The sequence below is a fragment of the Falco cherrug genome, chromosome 1 (genome assembly GCF_023634085.1).
Source record: "Falco cherrug isolate bFalChe1 chromosome 1, bFalChe1.pri, whole genome shotgun sequence".
NCBI lineage: Eukaryota > Metazoa > Chordata > Aves > Falconiformes > Falconidae > Falco > Falco cherrug.
In genome coordinates this window covers 108,353,364-108,377,818 of record NC_073697.1, presented here as the reverse complement: position 1 = coordinate 108,377,818, position 24,455 = coordinate 108,353,364, and the positions used below count along the sequence as shown (strand labels likewise).

At 53.4% G+C, this 24,455-nt stretch overlaps 1 protein-coding gene across 9 annotated transcripts; it reads left to right on the top strand.

Moving 5' to 3' along the window:
- The first annotated feature begins 99 nt into the window (after positions 1-99).
- Positions 100-22,911, top strand: FLOT2 (flotillin 2). 9 transcript variants are annotated; one of them, XM_055717598.1, is made up of 11 exons: positions 106-202; positions 8,902-8,983; positions 13,777-13,867; positions 18,372-18,495; positions 18,928-19,046; positions 19,491-19,604; positions 19,697-19,816; positions 20,234-20,448; positions 20,637-20,820; positions 20,987-21,136; positions 21,289-22,911. In XM_055717598.1, exons 1-11 carry the CDS (start codon positions 154-156, stop codon positions 21,325-21,327), a joined length of 1,287 nt encoding a protein of 428 aa, XP_055573573.1. In that variant the 5' UTR covers positions 106-153; the 3' UTR covers positions 21,328-22,911. The 9 variants fall into 9 exon arrangements, with proteins under 9 accessions (XP_055573602.1, XP_055573573.1, XP_055573569.1 ...); XM_055717594.1 differs by lacking the exon at positions 13,777-13,867 and adding an exon at positions 11,811-11,901 and having other exon boundaries at positions 117-202; XM_027806114.2 differs by lacking the exon at positions 106-202 and adding an exon at positions 1,093-1,180.
- Positions 22,912-24,455: the final 1,544 nt, after the last annotated feature.

Below are 24,455 nucleotides of genomic sequence, written 5' to 3'. Positions count from 1 at the left end.
AGCCCCGCCCCCGGGGCGCGGCACCGACCTCCCCAAGATGGCGGCGGGCGGGGGTCGCGCCCGCGGCGGGCGGCGCGGGGCGGGGCGGGGCGGGGCGGGCGGCGCGTGGGGCTGTGGGAGCGGGCGCGCGGTGGTGGCGGGCGCGCGGGCACCATGGGCAACTGCCACACGGTGGGGCCCAACGAGGCGCTGGTGGTGTCAGGTACGGCCGGAGCCTCGCAGGGGCTGGGAGGGCCCTGTCAAGGTTGGGGGTGTGTGTGTGTGTGTGGAATGTCTCTGAGGGAACTGGGGGGGTGGTGTGTTTTAGTGGTGAGCTCTGCTAGGAGGGGCCCCCGATGGGCCCTGGCTGTGAGGGGTCTCTCAGGGGTTTGGGGGGTCCCTGTCACACGATGTGGTGTGGGGGGGGTGTCTCTGTCCTGAGGGGGCTGTGGGGCACTGGGGGGGCTCTGTGATGGTGGGGCCTGGGGGTGCTCTGGGGAGTGTCCCTGTCATGGAGGGGCACTGAGGGGGTCCCTGGTGGGGAATGGGAGACCCTGCCTTACAGGGGGCGTGGGGGGTGTCTGGAGGTACCTGCTGCAGGGCCCCCTGTGATTTGGGGGTGGGGAATCCCCTGAAGGAGCACTGGGATGTTGTGGGGGGAGGCCTTTCCTTGAGGGGTCGCTGGGGGGGATCCCTGCCACCAGGGAGCCTTGTGGCGTTGTTTGGGGGGTGTCCGGCTGTGGGTGGGCACTGGGGTGCTGGGGGTGCCCCTGCCAAGCGGGTGCCCAGGGGTGGTGGGCAGCTCCCTGCCGCCTGGACCCCAGGGCTCCGAGGTGGGGTCCCTGCAGTGCAGGGGGCGGTGGGCGAGGCGGCGGTGCCTGCAGCACACCCCGGGCTGCTCTGTCAGATGATGTCAGGCAACGGCACTGGCGAGACTGCCGGGTTCTGGGCCACTGCCAGCAGCCTGTGCCTTGGCTTACCGAGAAGCCGTCCCGCTCCTGGGGGGCAGGTTGGCTTTGCTGGGGATGGGGAGCTGGGTGTGAGCATCCTGCTGGGGCAGGGCACGGCGGGCCTGTCCCTGGGGTGCCCTTCTCATCCATCATATCCTCCTGCCGCTTCGTCACTAGCATGTCACCTTGCCTCTTGGTGGTGCTGGCACTGGGCGCGGTTGATGCCCATCAGATACGTGTGACGTTAGCAGGTGAGCTGGTCGCTTAGGTTAGCGTTAAATAAACCAACAGTGAAATCCCCTCTGTCTGATTCAACCTGTAGCTGCTTCAGTCCTCCGCTGAAGCTCCAGACTGCACTTTGGCATAGGCCCGGATGCATGCGGACAGGACTTAATTACTGTTAGGTGATGTAACAGCTTGCTGTAAGGGCTGGATATGTTGCTGTGTGTGACAGGCTGGGACCAAGTGTGAGGTAATAACCAGGTTAGATACAGATGTTGGTCACTCTGTGTGTCCTCTGTCATGTTACATCCTTTCTGCGAACACTGGACTGGTTTTGTGGCAGGCGATGTGATGCTCAGACCTAAACTCACCTGGGAGAAAATGTGTGTGAATGTAAAGGGTGTGCTATGACCACAGCTCTGGCATGCACGTGAAACTGAATTGTTATGCTTTTGGAGCCAAAGCCTCCAGTGGGCTGCGGTACTTGCTTCTGGCTGGTCTGTTACCAGTTCATCTGTCTTGGATAACAGATCTGTTACGGGAATTACTGAGGACTTGCCAGAAGCAGGCTGCAGTTTTGGAAACAAATATGCCTGCTGTGGCGGCTGCTTCTGAGGAGTGACAAACCACACCCACCAGCTGCCTGGAGCAGCAGTGTTTCTTGCAGTTTTCCTGGTCTTCTGCATGTCTCTGCAGTTCCCAGCTGGGATCTAGAGCTGATGCTGCGCTTCCCTCCAAAGAGACTCCTCTCAAAATCGGCAGTGCTTGGTAAAATGTCACATCCAGCGGGAGGAATTGGGAAGCTCTGCTCCAGGTGTGCCAGGATGCCCTTCAGTCTAAAAGCTTGGGTTTGCTTCTCTTCAGCTCTGAAGTTTACAAAACACAGCTTGCAGGATGAGCCAGCAGGGATTTGTGGCATCTGCTTGCAGTTCCAAGCGTTGTTTTCCCACAGCTGGGAGTTGTGAGCTGAGGACACTCCTCAATGTACAGCCACGTTCTGGGAAGGCAACGTAAATTACACCAGGCTCTGCGAATCAGAATTATGTTCGGTGCTGCCACCAGACATAGTTTTACTCTGCTGCTGCCCAATGCTTGCTGATTCCTGAGAGCACCAGCTGCGAGCTCCTGGGGCAAGCTGAGAGGTTATGGGAGCTCTGCAGAGCCCCACAGCCCTGCAGTGCCTCTGTGCTTACGTGTAGAGCAAATGCCAGGGCATTAGTGGGAGGCGTGTAACTACAAGCAGTTGTAGTTCCAGGAACTTGGCCATGTCTCTCTGGGGAAAAGCAGAGACAACCTTTGGGCCCAGCATTTACTTGCATGATATTAGGTTGAATTTGGGGAGAGAGGGGAAAGGGAAATAATAGACCAACAGCAAACAATATTAAAAGCAGGATTTTGGCTTGCTGTCTTGAATTGTGATACAGCTGTTACTTGAAAGACTTCACTTTGTGGAAGGCACCTCCAAATCATGAAGCTAATGCAAGTTTTCTCTGTTGGTTGTAAATTTAGCCCGTGCATCTTGAAGGAAGTTTAGTCACGTGCCTCCCCCCAGTCTATGGTTTTTTTTCTGAGGAGTGATCTTTCTTTTCATTTTCTTGTGAGACACTTGAGTTCCTCCTGTGCTCAAGGAGCAGTCAGCTTTGCCTTGGGAACATCTGTGTGTGCAGGAGCTTCACAGCCTTATTTGGGAATCTGCTTCCCAGGCACGGGTCAGCACTCTGCTGGTGCTTGTGTCCTTCCCCCGTTGAGCAACACAGATCTTCTAAGAAACTGCACTGGGTTAGCCAATCCGCCCATGAAATGTGGAGTCCAGGCTTTTTAAGAATGTTTCACAAAGCCCAACAGAGGCAATGATGGTCCCTCCAAAATGTGGGTCTAACTGTGCTGGAGGGTAGCGGTGCTGGGAGCCTCCCAGTGAGGTTTGGTGCAAGTTCTGAGGAGGCTTTGCCAGGGACCTGGCCCGTCACGGAGCTGCCTCCAAGTGCAGCTGGAGCCAGTCGAGTTTTCAGGGAGGTACACAAAGTACCTGTTCATCCTGATAGCCGAATGTTCTCACCAGCTAATAGGCTGTCTCAGGTGCATGCTGCTGGGTTTGGGTTACAGTCTGAGTGAATGCAGCTTTTGTGGCTAAGGATCGATCTGCGAATTTTGAAATACAACACTGGAATAATTCTGCAGAGTCTCATAATGAGATGTAATTTATTATAGCTGTATTCTTCTTACAGTTATCATAACTCAAGAGTGTTGCCTTAATCTGTACAGTTGGGGCGTTTTCGATCTGGCTGTCGAGGGCTGCAGGGTCACACCACGCAGCAATGGTCCGGCAGCCAGAGGAGCTTTGAGGTGAGCACCTGGACATACGTGACAGAGGAAGGTTGGCACAGCCCGCTGTGTTTCTGTGTCGGAGCAAACTGCTGTTTCAGCAAAAGTTCAGGGTGGGAAAAGAGGAAAAAAAGTCAGGGGAGTTGCAGCCAAGTCAGCTGAGCTTTATTTCCTAGGAGAATACTGAAAGAAATGGCTCCTAAATGCCTAGAAGACGACAACTACGTGTATTTGCTGAGTATGAGCTGTGTCTAGCTGATCTGCCTTCCCTCCCAGGTGAGTGAGCACTCTAGGGAATGAGGAGAAGCAGCAGATACTGCACACCTTGCCTTTGCTAAGGCTTGTTACACTGTTACGATTTCTCAGAAATCATTGTGAGATACGGTCCAGCCCAGATTCAGTTTACTTTAGTGCAGCACCCTTTGGGGCTCCTTGATCTCTGTCAAAGGGAGCTAGCAGTTAATTCCAGTTTTGTGTAACCATTTCCTGCTGCAGCCCAGCAGTCAGGGGTAGTTAACCCTTCTGGAGTAACTCTGAAGTCTCACATCCTGTTACTGCAACCCTCTTATTGCTGCAAGAAGAACTGGTTGTGATTTTCAACCAGTGTGACTATGCTATTTTCATGGCACTTCTGTAAGTTGAAACCCTGAAATAAAGGCTTCTTGAGGCTCTGCAAGCCCTTCCTGCAAGAGACCTGCAGTCCAAAGTGCAAGGAGGAACTGGTTTCTCAGATACTATAAAACTAATACAAAACTGCCTGGAAAACCATTGCCAGGGAACTTGACAGTGGCTCACTGTTCAGCTAAAAGGATTTATCAAGTAAGTTCCTTGTTTTGGCTTGGATAATGGAATCAAGAATGTGTTTATTGAGTTTGCAGACAGTACTGAGCTGCGAATGGATTTGAGAGCTTTGAAGAGCTGGATTAGCATAAAAACGAACTCAACAGATTGACCGAATGGTCTGGAAGAAATATGATGCAGTTCAGTAAGGAGAAACGCAGAGAGTTACACATAGGTGAGAACAGTCGATTACATGAAAATGGAATGAGAAAGTCCAGGCTGTGTCCTGCAGAAAGACAAGGTGAGCAGCAAGAGCCATCTGAGACCTAATGTTCGTGGTGGGGCTGATGGCATGGAGATTGTCACCTCTGCTTCCAGCTACAGGCTGATGTGATGGTGGCTAGCTGCAATTCCAGTTCTTCAGCCTCAAAAGCAGCGTGTGTGGGAAGGAGCAGGCAGCTTCATCTGGGTTTTGCATGGGGTTTTGCCCCTTGTCTGCATTTGTGCTTCTGGAGCCAGAGTTCAAAACCGTTCCCCAGGGTTGAGGTAGAGGTATTCTACCTTTCACACCAGGCAAGCCATGCAGAAAACTTCTAGTGGCGCTGATTGTCACCTGCCAGGTTTAATTGAGTGCTCCTGCAGAGTTAGGTCCTTCATTTTGGCTAGCCAAAAATCTTTCCCCGCGGTTGATTTCACGCTGCTCGTGATGCTCCGTGCTTGCAGTATCACAGCTTGTCTCAAGTCTGGTGCTCAATACAGCTATTCACCACTTGCACAAAAGGCAACTTAAGCAGCTTCTCTGTGATATTTCCATTTCGGGAGGTAGTTCTTCAGCTTTATGCAGGTGGTGGGGCTCAAGGTTTCCCTTGTCAGGTGCTTGTTAAATCTCCAAGACTTGCAAATTACTCTTTGGAAAGCATAGCTGGAGGAGGAGGTGGACAGAATAGCTTCAGGGCTTTCCTTTTGGTTTCCAAGAGGAATTCTGGGGTAGTATCCCTGTGGTTTTGTTGTGTAACTTCGTTGCGGTTTGTCTTCTCCAAGTTTCTGCATGTAAGGTGAGTTAAGCTAAATGTGTGTTTTCAAACTCTAGCATTGATACTCATAGCTTAAACCAAGTAATTTTGATATAGATTATATCAAAAACAAGCCAGCCAGCATAATCTGCTTTCATCTGTTGCAGTGACTCTTGAAGGATTTTATGGATTCAATGCAAACCTTGCATCTTTTAAAATTAGTTTTTGCTAACCTTGTACCATTTCTGCATGTGGACAAAGCCTAATTTATATGCATAGCAGGGCCTAAGAACCAGACACCGACTTTAGTCTAGGTCCTGCTTTATTATGTGGTTTTCTCTGTGTATACCTTTTCCTTTTTCTCCCCTCTCATTATGTCTTTTGTCAATAACTGTTTTCAATTATCAGTTTTTTCCTTGCCTTTCTGCACTCACTTGTTAGCACCCCATGACATTTCCCAGCACGGGGCCGTTTCTCTAACAAACCCAGCTGCTGTCCAGCTGGACCGAGCTGTTTATTCCCAGCTTTGATGGTGGGTCCTCTGGGAAGAGGTGACTCCAGCACTAGATTGCCCTGGCTCAAGGTGGGAAGATGGCAGCTCTCTCTGCGCAGGTGAAGGCAGCGGTGTCTGCCCTGTTCTTCACCCTGCGACAGTCTTGGGGAAGGAATATACTGAGCCATCGTAGCGGCCTGTTTACCGTGACCTGATTTCGGAACGTTCACCGCTTCCTGCCAGAATACAAACTCATTGCCTCGAGGTACCTTGGGAGAGCAAACAACACAGAGCTTGTTCACAACCTCAAATTGTCCCAGCTTTAATGTTTTGAGCCCTGTGTCCCCATAACTGTTTGGGCTCCTGTTCGTTCTTGCTTGCCATCCATCGGGGCAGCAGCTTCCTGCATTTGCTGAGAGCTCCCTTTATCTGCAAACTCCCAAGTGGTTAATCTCATTTCATTAAAAAAAAAAAAAAACAAAAACAAAACAACAAACCAGCAAACAAAAACAGACAACGTGCTTTCTCCTGGCTCTGGGAATTCTTACTTGAACATGGGACCCCTTCGTTTGGGAAGAGGCCAAGCTGGATGGCAGCTTCCTGGCTATGAATCCTCCGTTTGTAGTGTGCCTGGCCGCTGTACACTGCCCCGGAAGAGGCACGGTGGATGTTTGTGGAAGCGATGGCCAAGTGACTGTGAGACCCGGGCTGCTAGAACAGTGGGCGTATTATAGTTGGAAAAGGCAATTTCTCTGCCAAATCGCATTGTGCAAGAGGGTTTATTCTTTAGCCTTGCAAAGATTTCGCTTTGTTGGTTCTTTTTTCACTTGCTCTCTCAGACTTGGGAAAGCGGCTGCAGGACTGCAATGGAAAATGAGCGTTCAGCTCATCTGACCCACGTTACTAGGATGGAGCTCTGATGTGCTTAGACGTCCAGCTTGCGTGAAAGCAACCAGCTGGCATCCTGCTCCTGTTTTACGTGTTAGCTTTCCCTGTTTTTCTTATGCTTTGAACACTTCTGGGCATATAATCTATCTTAGTAAGCTCTGCTGTGCAGCAATGCTGTGTAGCACTGGGAAGTAAACATGGGGCTCACTCTGGGTGCAATACTAAATAAGGTATTTCCTGCAGAAGAAAAGAAACATCTTTGTGGAGAGGCATGTTCCTGTAACAACAGTGGGTTTAGGGTGCAGAGTTTACGCAGAACATTATTATGAAACGATTACCAGAAGTTTGGTAAAGACCATGCAGACCCTGTGAAATAAAACGGCTTTCCGTGTGGAGCTGCCTTTCCTGACTGCCAGGAACACGTCCCTTCCTGTTCTTGGAAAACAAGGGCCTGGCTAAAAGGTTGAGCTAACCAGGCTGACGTCCTCCAAGAAGCATTAAAAGGCATTGTGGTTAATATGCTGCAGGATATTGGATCATCAGTCTCTGTAACTCCTAGCCTTCCAGCTACAGGAAAAAGCTATCCAGAGGCCATCTCGGAGGTGACGGGAGAATATTCCCCTACGCTGTGGAGCACAGGAGACCTGAAAAAAGTGTGTAGATCCCTCTCCAATTTGTGTTAACTTCCCCCAGAAATTGGAGGGTGAAAAACTGTAGATGCGGCTGATCTGCTGGTTTATCAGCCATTATGTGGAAGCCGGTGAGGCAGGCTCTTTAGCTGATAGCAGAAGGTGGTGAAACACTTGGGAGTGGGGAGGAGGATGTGGAGGATAAGAGTTCCCCCTCCTGCAGGCACGCTGGCCTGGATGTGTGCTGGCTTTACTTCTTCATTTTGACCTACCACAACAAACTTAATAATCATTGTCTCTCTTGAAAGGGCTGTCTTGTGTGGCTGCCGTCTGCTGGCTTCATAGTTCTCCTTTTCCCCTCCCACAATGTGAAGCTCCCACAGCATTGCAGCCACACTGTTTTCCCTGCTCTTCCTCTGCACTGGCTCCATCACGCCTGTGTAGATAAGTCCCGCAGGGCTGAAACTGTCTGTTGCTCTGTTGGTACAGTGTTTGCCTGGCTGAGGCCCTTGAGGGCTGCTGTATGAAGTGATTATGGATAACAGACTAGGGAGGGACTGCTGGCTTGATCTGCCTGAGAGATGGCAGCTCGCAGCCCTGCTCCGAGCCAGGGAGCTGCAGAGCTCCTCCCTTGCCAGGCATGAAACCTAGGGCTGGTCACTGGCAGGGCGCTCTCTTGAAAGGTAGCAGGCATCTTATTCCTTGAATCAAAGATCTGGAAATCCAGACAGCATCGTCTGACCTCAGTGGGGTCAAATCTTAAATTGTCAGAGCCCTGGATGCTGCCTGAATTCTGGGCACAGCCAGCTCTGCGGTCGACCAGCAAAGCCTCATGTGCTGTAGTAATTGCACGAGCCAGAACTAGGAGATATTTTTGGGGAGCTCAAGGGAACTTGAGGGTTCTTCCCTCCTCAAATGCTGACCTGCTAGCTTTTTGTTGGGTTTAAGGGTGGTTTGCAGTGTGGGGTGAGGGAAAGGAGATGGATTTCTTACATGGCTTTCCACGACAGAGCTGGTGTGTCATAGTTAAAGATACTGAAGCATGTACGTACAATTCTGGTTGCTGTAAGTGCTTAAACTGCTTAACAAAACTAAAATAAAACCCTGGTTTGAAATACAGTCTCTTTCTGTGTGTTATTCTTTGTCATACCGAATTATTACAAATACTATTTTCGAATTTTATAAGACTATACTAAAGAAAGGTTGCCTTTGGAAAATTGCCATGTGAAGCCCATGGAGGTGAGGAAGAGCACTGGGTTTCCCAGTGGCCAGCTGCGTTATGGCTGACCAAAGGCTGTTCCAGGGCTGCTGTGGATCTTGGAAAGAGTTTTGTGTGTTCATTATTTATCAGATACTGCAGGCATGCTTGGATTGTTCTGGGCCATGCTGCAGAGCTTGGCTTGGTAGCACTCATTGCTGTAATGCGGCCAAGCCGAGGTGCTTCCCTTGCTCCGAGGGGCTGTGGGAATCGATGATCCCCCAGGATTCCCTTTCCTCAGCACCCAGAGGCTGGGCAGGCTTGTTAGGAAGTCGTTCTGCTCACAACTCGGTCTGGGTGCAGGTTTTTCCTTGTCTGAGAGCAATGTGCTGATGTGTAATCCCTACATCTCTCTGCTGTGCTGCAGGTGGCTGTTGTGGCTCTGATGTAAAGCAGTATGTATACGGAGGCTGGGCCTGGGCTTGGTGGTGCATTACTGACACCCAAAGGTAAGGAGACCCCTGTTGTTTGTGGTTTTGGAGTAGGAATTAGGCAAAGCCATCCCAGTGGGGCTCTCAGCAGTATCTTTAGGAACGTGGGACTGGGCACTGCATATGAAACCATGGATGAGCATCAGCCCAGCCCTCTGCCTGTGAGCAGCTCCTGGTCCTTCGCGGGAAGGCTGCCTTGTGTACAGGGCTGTAAACAGCTGGAAGGAGCGATATGTGCCCTGTGTGGTGCCTTGAAGCATGGGGCATGTAGGGTCACTCACAACTGCACAGCTTCTGGCCATCCTCTGCTTTGAGTGGTGGAGGCTGAGGTTGTCCAGGGCTATGCAGGAGGTAATCCTGTCATTTTAGGCTTACCTGACAGTAAACGATGATGCGCAAAACAAAACCGCAGGATGGGGGAGTTCTGTGCTGTTTGCGTGGGGACAGTTGTGCAAAAGACAGAAAAGATGCAGTGCAAAAGACAGAAAAGAAACCCCATGCTTTCAGCTGAAGTACTTTTCAAATGGCCTCTCTGTCCACACCTCTCCTCAAACCCAAGGCAATCAGATATCCTTTTTTCATTCTTTATTTTTTTTCCTTTTTCATTGTTTTTTATTTATGTAACACCCACCAAGCTGAGAGGGCCGTAGCCTGGGTGGTCAGTGTGTTTTTTCCTGTGCTGGTGCAGTGAGTGTTGAGGAAGGCAAGAGCCCTGCTCTGCTCCGCTGCTGCCTTTGCAGCGCTCTAAAGCTACGAGGCTCTCGCAGAGGTGCTGGGCAGCAGGGCTGCCTCATCCATGAGTTCATAAGAGGAGCTGAGTTCTGCCCAGTACGGCCCAAACCCTCACCCAGTAACAAACACGTTTGTGGCATGCAGTGGGCCAGCGCCCTCTCCTGCTGCTCGAGTCTCTCTTTCTAAAGATAAGCTGACTGCTGTCACCTTGGGAGCAGACTGTGTTCCTATTTAAAACCACGGGATTTCCTCTCTCTCTCCCTTTCCTTAGTTGTGGATTTTGCTTGCTGCTTCTCACTGTGCTGGTCTCTGAACTAACATGCTGTGATAGTGCTGCTGTCCTGCTAACGTGGCTTTTCATCTTTAGGATCTGTGGAAGTGTTAACTCTCTCCCAGCACCTCCCTTATACTCACTGATGCAGGTTCCTCCGTCTGTGTAAAAAATAACAGGGAAAAGGATAAAGATGTGACTTTTGGGTTTTTGCACTAAGCGATGGCCAGAGGTTGTAGTTAACCCTTACTGCTTGATCTTGCCACTTCTTTTCCCTGTTCACGTGTTGCCACCAGCGGACAAAGTGAGCATGTTGCTGCCCTCACTCTGCAGATGATACACTGCCATAGCTGCTGTTTGCCTGGGGGCCAGGCAGCTTGCCTTGTTTGAAGGGGTCCTGGCTGCTGCTGGCAACTGACTCACCACAGCTCTCAGGTCCTCTCCCAGGTGCCTGGTACTCGGGATTGCTACGAGAGCCTACTGTAGTGGTCCAGGTGCATGAAGAGGTCTCAGCTAACACATACTGCTTTAACTCGGGCTCTCCAGTGATGCTTGTACGAGATGGGAGGGGAAGGAAAGGCCTGGCTTGTGGGCTCAGTGCTTAAGGACTGCATTTGATCCAGACAAGCTTCATTCATTAATTTTTGTGAGGCATCTCATTGGGAGAACTGTTGATTTGAACCAATGGTTTCTGCTGCTCCTCTTGTGTCCGAAGACCAGAGAACAGTGCAGGACCTTGACCTGCCGTTTGCAGGAGATAACAGATGTATTTGGGAGGCTGACTTATTAAATTAAGCAAAAGCTGAGCCCAGGGCCAAGAACTGCTTGCCAGGAATGAGTTGTCATATGATAGAGGTGTGTGCATTATTTAGCAAATGGGGCTCTTGACAGGAATGCCAGCAGCCAAACAGATCTTTTACTTTAAAATCTATACCCCCGCTTCATGCCATGGGATACGGGGCTTAATTCTCCTTTTGAGAACAGAGCCTTTCCCAAATACCGTAAGCAATGCCCCAGATGGAGCTCACTGCATTAACATGAAGAGTGAGGCAGATTTCCTCCTCTGAAATTAGGACATCTTTTCTGGAACTGCCAGTGCTGAAAGTGAGAGAGACAGCAGCGATTGTGTTCCTGTCGGCGGCATCCCGCCAGGTAGCACTAACCTGGGAACAAAAGGAACAGTTAGAGCTGGCAGGGTGCTGGGCTCTTATCCTGCCGCAACCTTGAGGATTGGGAAGAAAAAAGAAAAAAAAAAATCCTGTCCCTGATTAAAGGTCAGAAATAAAAGCAATGAGAGAGCCAGCATGGTCTTACATGCCTCCAGGGGAGCCCAGTGGTATTATTCAGCTTCTCAGGACAGCACTTGGAAGCACCTTTCTCTCATCAGTGCCTTAGCCAGGGGTGGGTAGCCCTGGCATTTTAATTTTTCTGGCCCTTCTTAAATGTTGGTATAGAAGTATCTAGATTATTACAAAAAGGAATTTTCTGTGTGTGAAGGTTAGTCCAACAGAGAATGCCAGCTGACTCCAGGGTGGCAGTCCAGGTGGGATACCTGGTTCAGTTTCATCTGTGGTGACTTAAGGGATGCAGGGTGGAGACAAGCCCCCAGCCTGTTTATCCTCATTAAAAGAAGCAGCGAGACGCTGTACGCTCCCCGCTGTGACTAGGGAAGCTGCTCTGGCCCAGCGTTACGGAGCCCGGGGTGCGGGCAGAGGAAGGAAGGCACACTGAAGAGGGAAAAGGCAAAACCTGAAAGTCTTGTCTGTCCTTTCCAAAGAGTGTCTTACTCTCTGATAACTGCTTTGTGTATTTGCTGTCCTACCCTTATTCCTTGCTGCTCAGACTGTCTTTGGAGGTTATGACCATCCTCTGTCGCTGTGAGAATATTGAGACGTCGGAGGGGGTCCCACTGTACGTAACAGGGGTTGCACAGGTAATAATCCACCAGCTTCCTAACATTGTGTCTAACCTTTTATCCCTCTGTTTTGAGCAGCAGCAACAGCAGCAGCAGCAGGATAACATAAAAACTAATGGTTTTCTAATGGGACAGTTGAAATCTCAATAGCCTCTTCTCCTTCCCTTTCTCCGGCATTTGCCCTGGGGTGCACTCCACAGTTTATAGGTAATGTAGACAGATGCATACTTGGCAAATTCCAGATTCAGCATTGCTGTACTGGCTCCTTCTGATAACGCTGCAGACATTTGCTCCAACTGTAACCCTTTCCTTGACAGCACTGTTTCCATTGTGTGCTTGGTGGAGAGCAGAAGGGCATCGCCTTTTGTGTGGAGCCACAAGCAGGCCAGATTGGGTTCTGGGCAGGATTTGGGGCAGGTGGGAAGGCAGATTTTGTGCCGCTTCAAAAGAAAACCTGTACACGTGGGGAAATTGCAACTCTACCTGGCTCTGCCATTTTGCATATGGGTTTCCACTCAGCCCTTCTTCCTCCACATAGAGACAGGGCCAGTTTTGGACGTTGTCACATTTGAAAGTACAGCATAGAGACCTTGGATGAGTTGCAACACACAGGGTTAGTGGGTTAGTGTTTGCACTGTGAGCACTTATGAACCAGTGTGGCAGTAATAACCAAACATCCCTGTGACTTCCTGGCTAAGAAGTAGCACGGTATTGAAATTAAATTCAAATTATAGATTAGGTCTTCAGAAGGCTAAAATCCTGCACTAGCTGATTAAAGCTGTGAACGCATATGGCAAAAAATGCCTGTGCGCATCCTGGACAGTGGGATCTGTTCTATCAGCTCCCAGTTTGCATGCCAGTTTAATTAGGACAGTGGCCAAGGCAGGCATGAGCTTGCAGAGATATGTTTCAGCACTTCCAGCCAATCCTGGAGCTACTTGGTGTACATGCAGCAGCCCAGTGCAGCCCCTTCATGGTTCAGGTGTTTGACCTAATGTTCACTGACACAAGCTGTCTGCCCTGTGGCTCCCTCTCCTGACTCCCAGTGCCTTCCCGGCTTGTTATGACTGACACGAGAGCCAGGCTTTGCTTCCTGAAGCAGAACCTGCCATGGCCAGGCATGTCTCTTGTTTTACCAAATCATGACCTGCAAGTTGCCGGGTCTGGCCAAAGTACCTGGAGCCCAGGAGAAAGTTTTGGAGCTGCAGGATCTGTTCTTGGGTGCCTGATACTACACGAGCACAGCCCTAAAGAGCTGGAGACTCACTTCTATCTGCCATGTCATGGCATGGCATGTGTCATGGGACACAGGAAAAATAGAGGGAGAGGTGAACCAGATCAGGGGGTAGGTCTGTGTTAACGCTAACCCAGTGAGGGCAAAGGCACGGCTGCTTCTTGCAGCGTGAGCACTAGGTTCTGCCAAGCACCAGGGCTCCTGCTGCCATGGCAGTGCGGGGTGGGCAGGAGCATCACGGGTCCATGCTGTGCTTTTAAACCAGTGACACCAGTCAGCAAGAACACACGCTGCCCCAGCGTTGGGCAGCATGGCACAGCAAGCCTCTGACAGAGGGCCCTTTGGGGTCCTCAAGCTGCTAGCTTCTGGCCACCTCATGAGCCCAGCAGAAGGGAAAGGGTCACAATACCATTTCCAGTCTGGTTCCCAGCCTTTCTCTGCTGATAAATTGCCTTTAAGCGTTATCTGAAAATCTGTTTCTTGGCCAAAGTGACTTGTCTGTCTCCAGTCACGGATGTAGTCCCTCGGCTGCATTCTGCACCTGTCTTACATTACCTGTCTTACATGAGTGCGGCAGGTAGCCCGGGGCAGGAGATGCAAAGGGAAGAGCTGAGTGTGTGTTACCTGGAAACGTGCAAATATTTTACGTTTTTTGGCAGGATTTCCCTAGAGATAATGACGTTACAGCCCAGGTGTGAGGACGTAGAGACGGCGGAGGGGGTAGCTTTAACTGTCACAGGTGTGGCACAGGTACAGTAACTCCAAAACATCATTTCAGGAATGCATGTCTCTAACTTCCGTCTGGTTTTTCCCCTTAAGAGGTTACTGTTGTCTAGAAACAGAAGCCAACTGCTCTGAAACAAATTCTTGTGCAAAACCACACTGTCCTTGTTGGTTAAAACACACTACAGCATGTCCCATGTTGTGAAGGCAGTTGTGACCTCTCCTCCTCTCCCTCAAATCATTCCTTTTTCTGGTGTCTTATTTGTCCACGTGGCAAATGAGGTGTGTGTGGGTGACTTGATCTGTTTGTGGAACGCTGACGTACGGCAGTGCCCTTGGAGCTATGTGTGATCCTGCAGGACTGAGCCATTCACTCCTGAGATGGTATCAAGCATTATGTTGCTTTGGATTATTATTATTAGCATGTGGACCTTGTAATTCTTCACGGTGAGTTAAAGCTTAAAGAAAGAACTTAGTCCCTCCAGGCACTAAAATTTGTCTGTAAAATCCCTGGTGTGAATTGAATTTTGATTCTCTCAAGCCTTCTTCATACGTGAAAACCAGCTCTTGCTGCTTGTGGGAGCACACTGAAACACCTGCATTTCTTAGCTTCTGAGATTTGCTGCCTTGATACAGAATCTATCCTTGTGACCGGGTCCTGCCTTAGGGAGGATGCTGGGAGGAAAATGTTGTTAGCTTTTGATAGAATTTGACTCCCCAGATAGGCAGCTGGATGCTTTGATTGAAAATTGCTCCTGACAGCTCGTTCTGGGTGTGTAAAACCAAGACGGTGGTTCTCAGTTCACACAAGGCTGTGGTCACCACGTGTCCAAGGTGTGTCCAGGTCTGTTGTTGCAGAAGTGACTGCCACATTCCCTGCGGTGAGCAGTGGAGCCAAGGGGAGCTGCTGAGTGATGCAGTGATGTGACCAAAATCCCACATGCGTCAAAAGGCTCCCCCCAGGGAAGAGCACTGTGGCTGCTGCCGCCCTTTTAAGACCAAGCGCTTAACAGAGTTCACCCAGTGCTTTCCAGAGCAGTGCATTCCTCCCTAGGTTCATCGATCTGCTTTAAACTGACGTTGCAGAGGAGCTGTGTGCTGTGTCTCCGCGTAAGTGAGAATATGAATTCAGCTAGGAGTGGTTTCTGGATTGTCACACATGGCAGAAGGGCTGGGCACGACCATGACTCAACAGAGGGTAATCCATCACCCTGCCGCTGTTGGGGAATGGGGCTTCGTGCAGGAGCACCAGCACAGGAGCCAGTGTTTTGGGCTCATCCTGGCACTAATGATGTGAACCAGCACCCTTAGTTTCAATTTTTGAGTTCTTTATTATCCATTTAGCTGCTAATGTGTCACATAACCACTAGTGGGCTTTGTATGGGTGGCAAAATGCATTCACCCATGTCTCCCCTCACACGCATTTCATAAATCTGTAGGCTTTTCCTTTTGTATTTGGAAAAAGTATTTCTGTGAAGCCAGTGTTCCTTTTTAACCTAGTGTTGGGACATCCTTTCATTGCCTGCGAAATGGTCTAAGCTGGGTGGCGCATGGTAGCAGAAGGCTGGATCACCGGGTGCCTTGACTTAAAAATGCAGCTCCCATTTAATCTCATTCATGTTATTCTCTCTTCTCACTGTTCGTTTTTCCCCACTGTCAATTAATTTTAAAGACCTAGGCTTGTGAGATGCAAGGAATCGCCGTGCAGAAAGCAGGCTTGAGGCAGTTCGAGATGCGCATGGCAGAGGTTACCTTAATTTTGCAGGATTTGGGGGAATTTTGCAGAAATTTGCAAACATTTTTCTTTTAAGAGGTTGTGCAAAAAAGGAAAAAAAGCAAACAAATTATTACTAGAGAAACATCTTTTTAAATGTTTGCTGTAATGATAGAAGTGCTCCATGTGCATAAGGATGCTGTTCTTTTCTTGAAGAGGCATGTAATGAGTACTCACCAGTAACCTCCTGTCTGTATTGGCTGGGTGCACTGGGGCGCTGCTGCCTTTGGCCACGCTGGGCTTTATATCCTTATATCCTTCTGTACCATTTTTCTGAGCCTCAAGCTAATTGGACTGTCTCTGCTCACCCCTCGCTGTGATTGCAGCTGGCTGGAGCTGGGTGCGGCAGTATCGATCCTCCAGACGGGATTGTTTTGTGGAGGCTCTCTGATTCCCTGCCAGCTAAACTCCCTCTCTGATGGGAATGACATTTGAAGAAGCACCAAGAGTCGCAGTGCCCTGTCTGAAATACTGGAAGCAGGCTGAGCGCAAATTGCTCGACTCTTCTTTTGTTTTGTGCAACCTTTGCTTGGTAGGTTGACCTGTGTATTCAGCCAGGCTTGTTCCAGCTGTCCAGGCTTTACCAGCGCAGGCAGGCTGCCGGCTGGCTTTATTGACAGAGGCTGAGTTGTTCCTTGCTCCTGGGAAGTACTGCAGAGATTCTCTTACTGAACATCCTGCTCCATGCTCTGACTGTCCTCTCTGTAGCTTCCAAAGGGTGGGGATTGTTTAGAGAGGTGGAATTGCTGGCAGATGCGCCCATCAACGTTGCTGCTGAGTCTAAATGGTTTTGGTATTTGCAAAAACCTCCCATTGGGTGCGGGATGAGCCTTGCGCAGGGCCCACGCTCCCGGGTGCAGCTCCATAAGCAGCTCTCCCAACTCCCTCTTGTGTAGAATGTGCACACTGCTGGCCCGGGGGGCAGGGACCAGAAACCACTGTGGCCTGGCCCAGTAAGGAGCCCAGAGGTCTTGGAGAGAAAGAGGAGGATTGCAACGCTTGCCCGAGATTCAGTTTGGTGTTTTGAATGGGAGACCCAGCCTGAGAAGCAAAGGTTCTTTTTTTTGGCAAGTAAGCAAGTTGTAAAAAATTGCAAAAGCAAATAAGCTCAGCTCAGGTTGGTGTTTCTTCCTGTTCCTAGGGGTGGGCTTGTGGTGGCTGAGCCTTGGTCAGCTCACCACATCTAACATGGTCCAGCTCTGGTCCCCTTAGAAGGTGGTGGCTGGTCCCAGCTGTCCTGGCAGTGCTGGGGCCAGGTTCTGCTGTTCAGCTCTGCAGGTTTGGCTGCAGGATCATTTTGGACTTGCAAGCTGTCAGAGCAGACCTTCTCAAGAAATAGTTATGTTGCTTTTGCCAGCAGTTCAACCCTGAAGAGTGGTCTTGTAGGTGTCAGGATGACCATATAGGCTGTGAACACATCAAGAGTATGTGTTGGGAGCCACGGAGGGCCCCTGTACAGCACCTGAAGCTTTGGAAGGCTCTGAGCCAGGGCTGTGCTGGCCTTGTAGGTAGAAGCAGGTCCAGGCAGGACCCTTGGGGCAGGATGTAGGGTGCCACCAGCATCTCGTGGGACAGGAGGCACTGCCCAGCCCAGATGTCTCCATGAGAGGGTGCTGTGGGACCCACTCAGCGCCCAGAGGTCCCAGCAGAGCTGCGTGGCTGGTGTGGCCCTGCTTCCTTCGCTGGTGCTGCCAGACACAAATATGTCCCTGTGTCCAGGCTTTGCCTGAGCCCTCAGACTGGATTTGGCCACTAGGAGCTGTCACCTTGGTGGGTTGTAGCACCTCATAGCTGGGTTATACAAAGCTCCATGAGCACAAAGCTCCACTGCCTCACATACCCCACAGAGATTTTTAACCCACTTTGCCTTTAAAAGGCAGCCCCGTGACCAGCAGGATCATCTGAAGACCCTGGCTTGGCTGGATCTGGGAGTGCTTTTACGTCTGGCTCTGACTGTGGGAGGTGAAAGCAGTGCTGGGGCAGCTGTGTCCCACCCCTGGGGACTGTTACCAGGCTGACCATGCGGAGCAGGACAACCAGGTCCTTGCCCTGGCACATTGGGGTCACTGCAAATTGCAGCTGGGAGCTCCCAGCCAGGAGCAGGACAAACCAGTGTGCTACGGCCATCTCGTCTCATCTCTCCTTGCAGGGAACACTGAATGGAGCCCCTGTTACCAAGCTGCTTCTTGGGCATGTCAGACTCTTCCTTGTTCTCTGCCTTTCCTGTGTCAGAAAAATTAATTCTAGTGAAGGAGGAGGAAGAGAAAGGTAACTAAATGGCTTTTTGCCAGGGGTAGTAATAAAAAGCCCTCTCCTCCTATGTCCATTACTGGTGCAGTGCCTGAACTGGTAGCAAGGGCTCTTTGGTAAGGTTTTCATCATGTGGGACTTGAAGGGTCAATCTCTGTCCCCTCATCACCCAGTGGCCGCCGATGCAGGACAGCTGGCTGCAGGGAGCACCTCTCCACGCTGAGCTGCAGTCAGGGTTTGGAGCAGTGTCTGCCCTGGACGCTGGTGCTGCTGTGTGTGCCTGCAGCAGGGCTCTGCCCAGCAGCAGTGAGCAGGGGCTCACTGCTTGGTCCCATGGCCTGGCTCAGCGTGGTGACAGCTCAGCATGGTCCCTTAGAGCATCGGTAGCACGGGTGCCTGGCAGCCTGGTGGTGGTACTGCTGCTTCTGCTGCTGCTGCTGCTCTTGGGTGCCTGTCCCTCTTTGCAGAGGCACCTTCAGCTCCTTTGGTTTTGTCTTCTGTCTTTAGGTGAAGATAATGACCGAGAAGGAGCTCCTGGCTGTGGCCTGTGAGCAATTCTTGGGGAAGAACGTGCAGGATGTGAAGAACGTGGTCCTTCAGACACTGGAGGGGCATCTGCGCTCCATCCTAGGTGCGGAGGGGCTCACACTCTTGAAGGCATCTTGAGTAGCTTTCTCCCTTCTCTGCTGGCTGGTCCCAGCAGTATTGCTGCCACCGCAGCAGCCACAACAGGTGCTTCCTCTGCTGACTGCAGAGGTGGCATCTTAGGTTGTTCCTCCCTTACAGCAGCTCCTGCCGCGTGGCTGGGTGTTGTGATAAATGAGTTTTCGGTGTCTGCAGTAAGAGATGTCTGAGCCCCCGTGGGTTACAGGTAGCTTGTGTGTGTGGTGGTTGTGCTTGTGAGGCGGAGATGGTGGTGCACGCTGCAGGGCCTGGGCAGAGGTTTACGCCCTTGTGCCCAAACCAAGAGATTAGGGGCAATGAGGATGTTGCTGAGCTTAGACCCACGCCATTTTGTGTTACTTGTTCCAAATAAAAGGCTTTGCCTTCCTTCCCTCTGCAGGTACCCTGACAGTGGAGCAGATCTACCAGGACAGGGATCAGTTTGCCAAGCTGGTGCGGGAAGTGGCAGCTCCTGACGTGGGTCGCATGGGTATTGAGATCCTGAGCTTCACCATCAAGGTATGCCCAGATGGAGGGCGTTGCGCTGTGGGGCAGCTGGCAGAGCTGTAGGAGCAGCACAGCAGGGCCTGGCGCTGGCTCCTCTGCTGCAGCTGGCTGAAAGGCTCAGCTGAGAGCCTGCCCCAGCCCTCCGGAAGTTTCCATGGCAGCCGCCCACAGCATGTCCTGTATCCAGGCGGCTGGGCAAAGAGCACCTGGGTAGCTGCCTCTGTAAACACGGCTGGTGGAGAGAGCTCGCTGATAACCCAACCTCCAGGGAGCCGGAGGGAAGATGTCAGGAGAGCCTGCCTCGCCCTGTCATGCCTCGTTTTGTTTGGCAGCAGGCTGACATGGCTCGTTCTGACCGTGGCCTAACCCACAAGTGATTGCTCTGAGCTTCAACAGAAAGGGAGCAAGATAGAGTCACTCATTTGAAGTGGTTGTGACTTACCTTCCCCTCTCCAGGATGTCTATGATAAAGTGGATTACCTGAGCTCCCTGGGAAAGACTCAGACTGCAGCTGTCCGAAGGGATGCAGACATTGGCGTGGCAGAAGCGGAGCGAGATGCTGGCATTCGGGTGAGTCTGGAGATGTGCTGGGCTTCCCCAGGGCAGCCTCTTTTGCTCCAGCTGCTCACCCTGGAGCTCTGCTCTCTGTTTCCTCTCTGCAGGAGGCAGAGTGCAAGAAAGAAATGCTGGATGTTAAGTTCTTGGCTGATACCAAAATAGCAGATTCCAAACGGGCTTTTGAATTGCAGAAAGCTGCATTCAGTGAAGAGGTCAACATTAAGGTGAGAGGTATTGGACAGCCTGCTGCTGTTCCCTGGCTGGATCGGGGTAGCAAGTCCTCTGGGACTTGTCACCTTCCACCTCCTGCATGCGTGAGGAGAGCCAGAGGTGGAGAAACCCAGGTTTCTGTTGTCACAGGGTGAGCTCCTTGCAGCAGATTCCTGTCGTGTTTGCAACAGTTAGGTGGGACTAAGAGGAGAGAAAAGGGTGGGGAGGGTCATCCAAGCTGAACCTGGAGCTGGTTGGGCTCGAGTGCTGTGGAAAGAGCACACAGGGAAGGGCAGCAAGTGCAGCTCTGAGGGTTGAGATGTCACCCCTGGGCAGAGGTTTGGGAGCAGGAGCCATGTCTGCTTTCAGGACCTGATGCCTGTGCACAGGAGATCATGGCCAAGACTCTCCCCTCCTCTCTCCCTGTGCAGACTGCTGAGGCTCAGCTGGCCTATGAGCTCCAGAGCGCCCGGGAGCAGCAGAAGATCCGCCAGGAGGAAATCGAAATCGAGGTGGTGCAGCGCAAGAAGCAGATCGATGTGGAAGAGAAGGAAGTCATCCGGATGGAGAAGGAGCTGATAGCCACCGTGAAGCGGCCGGCGGAGGCTGAAGCCTACTGTATCCAGCAGATTGCTGAGGGCGAGAAGTGAGTGAGCTCGCTGAGCCCGGCTGCGTGCTGGGCTGCGGTGAGGTGGGAGCAAGGTGCAGCGGCTGCTGTGCTGAGACCTGGCTCGTGGGCGCTGCAGGGCAGGCATGTGGCTGACGGAGAGAGGGAAACAGTGCTGGGTACACAGCGGGGTTCTGGGCTGCTGGAGGGCTGGTTTCCCTTTGCAGGGTGAAGCAAGTCCTCATGGCTCAGGCGGAGGCGGAAAAGATCCGCAAGATTGGAGAAGCAGAGGCTTTTGTGATTGAGGCCATTGGGATGGCAGAGGCGGAGAGGATGAAGCTGAAAGCTGAAGCGCTGCAGCAGTACGGAGAGGCTGCCCAGCTGGCTCTAGTGCTGGATGCACTGCCTGAGGTGAGGAGGGAGCAGCTTTCCTCTGCTCCCGGCCAAGTGGTGGGGAGGTCCCAGGCTGGGCCAGGTCTCCTGGGGACACAGTGAAGCCCTACGTGGTGTGCAGGGACCTTGCCCAGCAGGCTGGTGAGCAGCACCTTGACTCTGCTCATCCCTCTCTGCTTCTCAGATTGCTGCCAAAGTTGCTGCTCCCCTCTCCAAAGTGGACGAGATCGTTATTCTCAGTGGAGAGAGCAACAACACAACGTCGGAGGTGAACCGTCTGCTGGCTGAGATCCCCGCCTCCGTGCGTGCCATCACTGGTGTGGATCTCACAAAGGTGAGCCGGTTACTGGCAGCTGGCAATTCCTGCAGCTCGTAGGGCACGGGGGCTTGCCGGAAAACTTTCTAACTCCTAGGGAGCGTTTCCTTCCCCAGCTCCCTGCCTCCCCCTCCTCCAGCCCTCAGAGCTTCTCTTTTCCCCTCCTACAGATTCCCCTGATCCAGAAAGCTACCGGGACCCAGGCATGAGGCTGGCCAACCCAAAGCTAGTGAAGATCACTCCCTGTTATGCACTCAGACATCAACTGCCTTCAACACGTGGGAATTCCTTTTATATCAAAGACAATCGGAGTTTCATTTTTAAGCTCTGGTGCCTTATTTTGTAGGGCCAGAAAGATGCATGTCCAATCAGCTGCTCTTTTATTACAAAGGGTGGGAGGGGATTTATTTTGTAATTATCTGTATATTGTATCAGGCCAGGGTTTGGATCCGATCCTCAGTTATGACTGGCAGCTTGTCTGGTGTTGCAGTCCCGGTGCCTTGCTGTTCTTTGTCCTCGGGTGGCCGCCCAGAGCTCAGAGCAGAGGCTCGGCAGGACACGGAGCGTGGAGCTGTAGGAAGAGGACAGGCAGGACCTACCTCCCCTGGACTCCCTGCCCTGCCGCAGCCACCCTCCTGGCGCTGCCCAACCCCTGCCTTTGCCCGCGAGCTGTTGCTGTGGCTGGCTTTTCCCACCTCGGTGTCTTGCCCACAGGCAACTCAGTCCTGCCCAGGCTGGGCTTCCCAGAGGGGACAGGCACTTCCCTGGGAGGGCGACAATCCGGCACTGCCAGTGGGTGCTGCCCACTCCTGTGCTGCCTTCCCTCGGGGAAGTTTCCTCCCGGGATCTGGAGCCAGGAGAGCTCGGAGGGGGCTGATGGAGCCCAGCTGAGCCCTGCTGTGAGCCAGGCTTGGTGAGGTCCCACCACCAGGAATGCCAAAAAGCTGCGCTGTGCCAAAGCCACCCCATCCTCCAGGAGTGAGGTGGAGCCACCGAGCCTGCTGTCCCTTGAGCGCCCTGGTGTATCTCAACCCCCACGGCTACTCCAGGCGCAGGGTCAGCGGGAGGCAGGGACCGGGCAGGGCGCTGCGGTGGGGACAGGCTCCTCCAGCATGGCCTGTGCAGCCGCCTGGGGACCATGCTCCTGGGGGGTGCCGCGGCCCCCGGGGGCTGGCAGGGGATACCCCAGCAGACAGTGCAGAAGCCCCTACCTCGCTCAGCCCCCGCCTCTTACGGCCAGTGGCTTTGCTGCCCTGAGTAACAATGTGAAAGTGGTTGTCCCCTGTGTGTCCCGTACTCCTCACAGTGCCACCAGGGCCTCGCGGTGGCCCTTGCCCCTTCCCCGCCTGCCTCACCGCCTGCGCTCTGTGTGGCTGGTGCAGACAAACCCATGCGCGAAGTCAGCCTGGCGGTGACCTGCGCAGGCACTGCAGGGTGCTGGGGGTCCCTCTGCCAGCTCGGTCACCCATGGCTCGGTGCCACCTGCCCCGTTGCCGTAGGGTGGGTGCAGGGACCTGGGTCCCCGTCTGCCCTCCTGGCAGTGCTCCGGTACCGGCCGGTCCCTTTGCCAGGAGTGACCTGCTGTGAGACTGGTGGCACTGCGTCCCCCTCCCTGCCACCGGGGTGGGGAGGACTGGCGTTATCAGCCCCCTGCTTGTGCTCACACCAGCGGCGCAGATCTGGCGTTTGCTGGCGGGCGTGCCGGGCGAGGCACCCTATCTGCATGTGCGTGTGCATGCCTGCGACCCTGCGACCGCCACTGCTGTACGATAATAAAACCTTGTCACCACGTGCTTTGGCTCTCGACTTGTGCCTCCTGCACCCGCCTCCCCTGCCGTGGCACCCCTGGGCACAGGGCAGTGCCAGAGCCGGTGCTTGACAGGCCGTGGCGTTGACTGGCCGGGGGGTGCTGGTCTTGGAGCGGGCAGCATTCCTGCTGGGACGGGAGATCAAGGCGCGCATGGAGGGAGATCCCAGCTTGTGCGGCTCCTGGGAGCTCGCAGCCTCCCCGTGGTCGCCGTGTCCCTGGGGCTGCTCCTGGCCCACCCTCGCTCAGGGTAGAGCCTTGTCCTGGTCCCGCTCGGGTGAGGATGGAGCCAGGAGCCACCCAGGGTGGCTGGTGAGCGCCAGCTGCATTGCCCTCGTTGAAGCGGGGAGCTGGTCACTGTGGGGTGCCCCACCGGTGGCACCCTGGGGTTCAGAGCAGAGCTGGCGTGGGCCGAAGGCTCTGTCTGCAAGGCTGGTGGCAGCAGCTCATGTGACCACCATGTCCCCTGCCCCACTGCCAGCTGTGCGCAGCCCGTGCCCTCACCCTGCCACCGGAGCCGCGTCCCAGCCCTGTGCACTGTCCTCTGCGCTGGGGGACAGCAGGGTGGCTCTGGGGGTACCATCCTGCTCGGGGTCAGCCGGCGAGCAGGAGCAGTGGCAACCAGCAGCAGGGCTCTTGGCTGCCCTCGGGACCCTCCACGTGCCCCCGGGGCTGGGCAGGGGTGCAGGCAGGACAAAGGGCCCTGTCCCACGTGCCCTGCGGCAGGGCGGCCCTGCTCCCAGGGGTCCCCTGCGGCACCTGGGTGTCCCCACACCAGCTCTGTGGTGGTGGCCTGGGGGACACGTGGGGTCCCTCTGCCCTGTGGGGTGCAGGGCTACAGGGCTGTGTTGCCCTCAGGCGCTGTGGGTGCTGAGTGGGCAGTGGGGCTGGCAGGATGGGGATAATCCCGTGGGGCTCACCTGGGGTGGGGGGACTCTTGGGGACACTTTGCCTGTGTCCCTGCTCTAGGTGCTGGGGTGCTTGTGCCACAGTTTGGGGAGCACTACAGGCCCCTCAGGACACCTCTGGGTCACAGCAGGGACCGCAGACAGGAGGGGACGGTCCCTTGCGGCCCCCAGGTCCCAGCATCCTCATGCCTGGGGACAGGCTGATGCCAGGGCTTGACCCTGTGCCACCTCCTACCAGGGCCTGGCCAGGCTGGGGGGAGCATGGGTGATACTGCCCCTGTTCCCATCACCCAGAAGTGACAGTGGGTCTGGGGACACCTTGTGTGGCAGGGCAGGGTCCTAGATAGCCGGACACTGCTGCTTATCGGGCCCCCGCGCAGACGGTCCCGGTGGGGGGGTTATCAGCTCCCTGCAGGCGGTTTCCAGGAACACCGGAGTGTCCTGGCGCAAACAACTGGGCGCAATGGCACGGTGCTTGCTGCAGGATGTGGCCCTGTGGGCACAGACAGGCCTGGGGACATGCAGGGCTAGGGGACACGTATGACTGGGGTCATGCACAGGCAGGTGACAGTCATGGTCAGGAGCTGCAGCCATCTGGGGACACGCGTGGTCAGGGGATAAG

What these genes read in the sequence shown, in the direction of transcription:
- FLOT2 (XM_027806114.2), top strand. Translation starts at nt 1,108, where the DNA reads ATGTCACCTTGCCTCTTGGTGGTGCTGGCACTGGGCGCGGTTGATGCC. An exon ending in GTGAAGAGGTCAACATTAAG is followed by an intron (nt 19,817 to 20,233) that starts GTGAGAGGTATT and finishes CTCCCTGTGCAG; the next exon opens with ACTGCTGAGGCTCAGCTGGC. An exon ending in CAGATTGCTGAGGGCGAGAA is followed by an intron (nt 20,449 to 20,636) that starts GTGAGTGAGCTC and finishes TTCCCTTTGCAG; the next exon opens with GGTGAAGCAAGTCCTCATGG.